Source organism: Cebus imitator, unplaced genomic scaffold (genome assembly GCF_001604975.1).
Source record: "Cebus imitator isolate Cc_AM_T3 unplaced genomic scaffold, Cebus_imitator-1.0 Scaffold397, whole genome shotgun sequence".
In the NCBI taxonomy this organism is placed as follows: Eukaryota; Metazoa; Chordata; class Mammalia; order Primates; family Cebidae; genus Cebus; species Cebus imitator.
Genome location: NW_016107712.1, coordinates 1,152,933 through 1,160,802, shown reverse-complemented (window position 1 = coordinate 1,160,802; position 7,870 = coordinate 1,152,933). Strand labels below are relative to the sequence as shown.

At 36.0% G+C, this 7,870-nt stretch overlaps 1 protein-coding gene across 4 annotated transcripts in view; it reads left to right on the top strand.

Annotated features, from left to right (window-relative positions):
• BANK1 (B cell scaffold protein with ankyrin repeats 1) overlaps positions 1–7,870 on the top strand; it is a 311,677-nt gene that overhangs the window by 243,043 nt on the left and 60,764 nt on the right. For all 4 annotated transcript variants that reach the window (XR_005196871.1, XR_005196870.1, XM_017508664.2 and 1 more), the window contains one exon: positions 4,846–4,924. Coding sequence is in view for 2 of the 4 variants with exons in the window: in XM_017508664.2 (XP_017364153.1) it covers positions 4,846–4,924 (79 nt within the window). In the remaining 2 variants the exon portion in view is untranslated. The remainder of the gene's footprint in view (positions 1–4,845; positions 4,925–7,870) is intronic.

Genomic DNA, 7,870 nt, shown 5'->3' with positions numbered 1-7,870 from the left:
GATCTTTTCAAAAAACCAACTCCTGGATTTATTGATTTTTTGAAGGGATTTTTGTGTCTCTATCTCCTTCAGTTCTGCTCTGATCTTAGTTATTTCTTATCATCTGCTTACTTTTGAATTTTTTTTGATCTTCCTCCTCTAGCCCTTTCAATTTTGATGAATAGAGTCTCAATTTTAGATCTTTCTTTGTTTCTCATGTGGGCATTTATTGCTATAAATTTCCCTCTCAACACTGCTTTAAAAGTGTCCCAGAGCTTCTGGTAAGTTGTGTCTTCATTCTGATTGGTTTCGAAGAACATCTTTATTTCTGCCTTCATTTTATTGTTTATCCAGTTGTCACTCAGAAGCAAGTTGTTCAGTTTCCAAGCGGTTGTGCAGGTTTGAATGTGTTTCTTGATCCTGAGTGCTAGTCTGATTGCACTGTGGTCTGATAGACTGTTATGATTTCTGCTCTTTTGCATTTGCTGAGGATTGATTTGCTTCCAATGATGTAGTCAATTTTAGAGTAAGTGAAATGTGGTGCTGAGAAAAATGTATATTCTGTTGATTTGGGTTGGAGCATTCTGTATATGTCTATTAGGTCTGCTTGGTCCAGCTCTGCATTCAAGTCCTGGATATCCTTGTTAATTTTCTGTCTCGTTGATCTGTCTAATATTGACAGTGGAGTGTTGAAGTCTCCCACTGTTATTGTGTGGGAGCCTAAATCTCGTCTTAGGTCATTAAGAACTTGCTTTAGGTATCTGGGTGCTCCTGTGTTGGGTGTGTATACATTTAGGATAGTTAGCTCTTCCTGTTGGATTGATCCTTTTACCATTATGTAGTGTCCTTCTTTGTCTCTTTTGATCTTTGTTGGTTTAAAATCAATTTTGTCAGAGACTAGGATTGCAACCCCTGCTTTTTTTTTGTTCTCCATTTGCTTGGTAAATCTTCTTTTATCCCTTTATTTTGAGTCTATGTGTGTGTATGTGAGATGGGTTTCCTGAATATAGCACACTGATGGGTCTTGACTTTTTATCCAGTTTGCCAGTCTGTCTTCTGACTGGGGCATTTAGGCTGTTTACATTCTATGTTAATATTGTTACATGTGAATTTAATCCTGCCATTTGTTACTGGCTGACTTTCTTTCTTGTTGATTCATTTTCTTCATTGCATTTTTGGTCTTTGCCAACTGGTTTGCTTTTGCAATGACTGGTACTTGTTCCTTTCTGTGCTTATTGTTTCTTTCAGGAGCTCTTGTAGGGCAGGTCTGGTGGTGAGGAAATCTCTCAGTAATTGCTTGTCCGTAAAAGATTTTATTTCTCCTTCACTTATGAAGCTTAGTTTGGCTGGATATGAGATTCTGGGTTGAAAGTTCTTTTCTTTAAGGATGTTGAATATCGGCCCCCACTGTCTTCTGGCTTGTAATGTTTCTGCCAAGAGATCCACTGTGAGTCTGATTGGCTTCCCTCTGTGGGTGACCTGACCTTTCTCTCTGGCTGCCCTTAGCATTTTTTCCTTCATTTCAACTCTGATGAATCTGACAATTATGTTGCTCTCCTTGAAGAATATCTTTGTGGAGTTCTCTGTATTTCTTGAATTTGAATGTTGGACTGCCTTGGTAGGCTTGGGAAGTTCTTCTGGATAATATCCTGTAGTGTGTTTTCCAGCTTGGATTCATTCTCCCCATCATATTCAGGTACACTGATCAAGCATAGATTAGGTCTTTTCACATAATGCCATATTTCTTGGAGGCTTTGTTCATTTCTTTTCACTCTTTTTTCTCTTGTCTTCTCTTCTCCTTTTATTTCATTGAGTTGATCTTCAACCTCTGATATCCTTTCTTCTGCTTGATTGATTCAGCTATTAAAACTTGTGTTTGCTTCACATAGTTCTCATGCTATGTTTTTCAATTCCATCAAGTCATTTATGTTCTTCTCTAAGCTGGTTATTGTAGTTAGCATTTCATCTTTTTTCAAGGTTTTTGGTTTCTTTGCATTGAGTTACAATGTGTTCCTTTAGCTCAGAAAAGTTTGTTATTATCCACCTTCTGGAGCCTGTTTCTGTCAATTCATCACACTCCTTCTTGGTCATGTTGTCATCTCATGTTGTTGAGGAGTTGTGATTCCTTGAAGGAGAAGATGTGTTCTGGTCTTTGATGGTTTCATCTTTTTTGTTCTATTTGTTTTTTTTCCCATTTTCGTGGATTTACCTGACTGTGGTGTCGGGGAGCTGCTTGATGAGGTTGCTTGTCTGCCTGTAGAGGCACTACTGGGTTTCTAGGGACTCCTTCAGGTTGCTAGGGAAGCTTCCAGTGTCTTTTTTGTTTACACTGGAGGTTTAGGCCCTCCTCTTCCCCTGACCTGGTGGTGCTGCTGGGTGGTCAAGAATGCAGTCCTGTTGCTACATAGGCTTCCTGTGTTTTTTGTTAAAACATGTAGCCCAGTCCCACCCCTCTAATGGTGGACTGTACCCTTCCTCCACTGGTCTGGATCATTTTGGGTTCAGCTCAGACTGTGGCACTGGCTGTGCCTCCTGCTAGAGTCAGAGCTTCAGCCCTCTGGGGTTTGTTGGGGATGGTAGGGACCTGCCCGGCTGCACCAGGCCATCTCCCCCTTTAAGCTTCCTCTCTCTCCCGTCATGGGGTAGGGGCCCACCCAGCTGCTCCCGCTTACAGCTCTCTCTCTCTCTGGGCAGGGCGAGGGGGCGATAGGTCAGTCCACAGGCTCTCCCAGTCACCTTTTGGGCTTATGTGTCTGTTTAGGTCTGTGCACCAATCCTGGACACCATCCTGGATTATTATTCAACTCTGTGCTTGTAATTCCCGGCACCTGACTGGCAAAGATCCTCTGTTCTGTGTATTGCTGAGGCTTTGGGGGAAGTGCTATATCTGGACCAGAGTGCCAGAGGGGGAGCCTCCGACTTGCTGGTCAGATGCACTTTCTGGGTGAAGCAGCACCTCTCCCCACCTAGGTCTGCCCTGCATGGGGGCATCAGATGGGCATATGCCCATCAGATCAGACCCATTGAAATGCACCTGGTATATCAGTTGGAGCTAGGAGATCTCTGGATTTCTGCATCTCTCTCACTGGGTGTTGTGGGCCAGAGTTGTATCTAATCGACCATCTTGGAGAGACCTAGCATAAATATTTCTAAAGAGCATTTTATTCTGGAGAAAACAATTACTCTCTGCATAGTCTTATTATACAAAATATCAATTGTACCTAGTATTTATGAAAGTTTTCATATCAACCTAGACTTTTTTTTTTTAAATTTGGAGGTAAATTCCCTTGAGACATTATTGGGTTCAGGGTTTGGATTTTTTGTACAAATGTCCTATGGCTTCAGTTATGACATAGAAAAACAATTTCATTAGGTTTCAACCTCAGTACATACACATCTATCTACCTACTTGCCTAATGTCAGTTTATTAATTCACAGTGATTTTGAGCTCATAATGCCCAAGCTTGTGAATAATATATAGGAATTTTTGCCTAATTCTCAAAATCTTTGTAAACCATTGCTACTAATAAATTAGTAAAAGAAATTCCTTGAAATGATTTTGGGAGTCCTGTGGATTTTTAAAAATATATTTTTTGACCTACCGTATGAAATATATAGGTGAAGCTAATTGGAAACAAAGATTAGCTATATTAAACAATGATTTTAATATCAAAGCATACAAATATCAATCAAAATGTCAAGCGTCCTACTAAAACTATACAATTTTTCATATTAGAATTTGGCAGAGTCCATCAAAGGGAAAACATAAGTGAAATATAAAATGAGTTACTGCATCAGGCTCACTAAAAAATACTTAAAAGATTTTATTTTCAAAATTCCTTAAGAAATTAGGAACCGTTTTGTTTCTCTGGATAGCATTAGTGTTTTAAAGAAAAATTAATGAGTTCTATAGGGCTCTCTTTGGCCAAAGTGGGTGATAAACTTAATTGATGAAGTCGGTATGCAGGTGAAATACCTTTGCATATCAAAGCTACTATAAATTTTTAAATGCTTTCATATGCATGCTTCTAATTTTTGAAGGGACATTTCAAATGCAGAGCAAATGGCCTAATCATTTCAATCAACTGTTTTAAGAACAGAAATGTAAATCATTTGAATAATCCCTTGGAGTTCACATTAACAAAACATGTTAATACAGTCAATCTCCATCCCTTTTCCTAGATGCTTCTGCAGAAATAGAACTGTCACTAGTATTAGCTTTCTCTGTGAGCACTAGTATGCACAACTGTAGACTCCATGTCTCTTTCAGAGATTATAAACAAAGACTAACAATTCTGGAGATAAGAGGTTTCTCTCCTTTCTCAGTTAATTCTGCCTTCGAAATACATATAGTGAAACTGTTTTCAGAAAGACAAACAGAAGTACGCTTACTGGATTTCTTTTTTGTAAAGATGGAGAAAAAGCACTTTATAATATCATTGTCTTTCACTGTATTCACTGTACAATAGTAATTGTTGTAATTAAGAATATCTTTTGAACTGTAAAATATATAGAAATGTTCAAAAGGAAGAAAAGCGTGCAATTTTCAAGAGACATAGTTGTGTTCAATTTTTATTCAGAACTTCTTTATTACACTTAAATTTAATGATTATTGCCTTCTTTGCATCTTAGAGTCATTTTAATAAGTTTTTTTATAAGTTTCACCAATTTATTGTTTATTATGAATGTACTATTTCCCTCATTATACTTTTAGTACTATGTGCCATTGAGCATTTGTTATCCAAGATCTATAAAATAATAAAGTATTTAAATAAAAACAGAAACTATTTCTTATTAGCACAGGCATCCAGTGCATATTTATTGAGATTAATGCATATTACTGAAAATTACATTCATGTTTTTCAGATCCAAGAAACTGACAGAAATAATGAGCAAGAAAATGATTATGAAGAGGATATTGCCTCATTTTCCACATATATTCCTTGTAAGTTCTTCTATGTTTTATATACATGTGGCATGTTCATATATATGTATCACGTATATATAGCACATATGTATGTGATTTATGGAATATATAACTGAAAAAGTAAGACCGAAGAGATGTGGAAAGATATTTAATTAACTGACTTTTAACTTGTAATAGAGATACTACATCATATTGCTAATTTAAATACTTTTATAAGTTCAAGGTTTAATAATCAAATATTGATTTTTCCTACCCAGAGGGAATACACATATAACTCTCTTATGACTATTTGATAACTACGTTTTTTTAAGTTTTTAAAAAAAACACATAACCACATTCTTTGTAGACCTTAGTTTTCTGTTATGAAATGAGAATGTTGAATTAGAATACTCTCTAAGATCCTCCCTGGCTCTATGTCTGAAGAATAATCAGCATGTTCCTACATGTATATAAACATATACATATATAAACTCTACCCATTATGCCAGGTTTTATTGGCATACAGCTCAACATCTTCACCAGCATGTCTGATAGGAATCTCACACCCAACATTTTTGAAAATTCTGATTCCTGCCATTGCCAAAGCTCTCCACCTGACTTCCTCATCTCAGTAAGTGAAAACTCCTTCCCTCCTTTGTTCAAGTCAGTTCAAATGCCTTGAAAGTCATCCTTCATTTTTTTACTTTGTCTCCTACCCCATACACAATCTGTCATACAATACTGTTGACTCTACCTTCAAAATATTGCCAGCATTCAACCATTTCTCTCCTCTTTCATTGTTATTTATCCTAGTCAACAGTGTCATCAGCTCTCCCTCTGTTTACTGCAATAACACAGTAGATAAATGGAGGGCCATTGTCACCCCCTAAATTGCAAGCTTGGAAATAAATAGAATTTTTTCTATTGTTACGACTCAGGAGAAAGGATTGCGACTGGTATTTATTGGGTAGAGACACCAGGAATGCTGCAAAATAATGTATAGGACAGCCTCTCACAATAAGAAAGCCTTTAATAGCAACTTATACATTTGCTGTCTCTGATATTCTGTGCTCCATGAAAGTACTAAACACTTTCCTGCTTCAAATCCTCTAATACCTCCCCATTGTACTCATAATCTTTCTCAACCCCTAGAAGGCCCTAATCTTGTGTTCCCATCTCCCACCACTCTCTTGTTCACACACCAATAATGTGCCTGCCTCAAGGCATTTGCACTTTCTTTTCCTTCTATATACCTTCTCCTTATATGCCCAAGGCTTGCTTCATTACTTCTTTTTTTGTATTATGACACCCTCCTCTACTGTTGCACTTTATTTCACTTTACCTGCTCCTTTTCTTCATTCACTGATCAACATTTAACATAATATATTATTTATCTGGTTGTTGTTTATTGCCTGTCTTCTCTTTCTAAAGCACATGCTCAAAGGCATTAGGACTTTTTATTCACTGTTTTGATTGTATCCCCCGCACCTGTAACAGAATACAGTCTATACCCAACAAACATTATTGACCACAAGTTTTTCAAATGATGGGGAACTGCAAATCAAATGAAGTTACATACAATTAAATGCCTTCACTAGCATACTTTGGCAAAAATCAGTAAACTCATCAAATTATTGCAGGACATGAAAAATGCTAAATATTAAAGCAATGGATTAATGCACCAAACTTTAAAGGTATATATCTTATTTTAATTATAATAAAAGTGATTATAATTAAAATAATCATTGAAATGACAATATATTTATCATAATGCCTAATTTTCAGTAGAATTGACTGTAATAAGAAAACATTATTTCAATTCTTTATGAAGAAAAATTTCACTTTCACAGTTTGGAACTAAAACTCTCTTGTATATGAAACTGTGTATGACTGGGCTCAGGCCAGTCTCTTTCATGAGAGAGAGAATGAAGCACAGAACCCTAGCTCAGCAGATTTCCAGTGGTATTATCATTACTACGAAGCATGCTAAAACATACTAACTCATTAAATTTGACTTTCCAGGGCTGGAAACCAATTTTGGGCATATTTGATGACAAGTACTATACAGATTCTGTTGCTTATTCAGTATTAAGAAACACTGAATATATAAACAGAAGTGTGGCTAAGAGTAATTTCCTATAGCAGGAATGTAATTCTGAGTTGATGACTGATTTGTCCATACAGAAATAATAAAGTCCCTTTGCTAGCCTGAGCAATAATTTTTTTCCATCCAGTCCATCAACATTTCTAGAAACTACTTAATTTCAGGCTCAGTGTTTAGTATTAAGGGTAGAAAGATGAATGAGATCTGTGCAGACAGTATACAAAAACAAAAGGCTATCTACTCTCTCCAGGCTGGTAATTAGAATATTGGTTTACTTCTAAGCACTGGAAACTGTATGTTTCTTTATCACATGAAAGAATAGAAAAAGAAAAAAAGAAAATTCCATATAGTAATATGAGCTACCATCAGGGGTATGATTTTTCTACATGACTAATTTTTCTCCTATGGAGAAAAATTTCTGCAGTGTAATTCTTCATTTTAAAAAAGTCTTTCTTCTCTACATTCTGCTGTTTGGCATTTTAAGTTATATTTTAGCTTAGCAACATTGTAATAAAGCAATTTCTTGCCTTGACAAGGACAACAGTTCACTTATTCACAGGTCTGTTATAGAGGTTCCAAAGTCTGTTTTAAATTTTTTTGAATCCTTTCTTTAGAGAATACTTTTATAAAAAAATTTTAATGAAAGTTTTTTTCTAAAGATTTAAAGTCATTGCATTATAATTTCTTTTTTTCTGTTTTCTTCCTGAGTGTTTAAAGAGCATTTACTGGATATGATATAAAAACAAATAATTACATGGTTCTTAAAGTAGAGGTGATTCGGATTATCTGGTTAAATGGTAGAATGCATTTGTAGGTGAAGGAATTGAGCCTCGGAAAGATTTACCTACTGTTGGTTATTTAGATACCTTCCCCACCAAAAA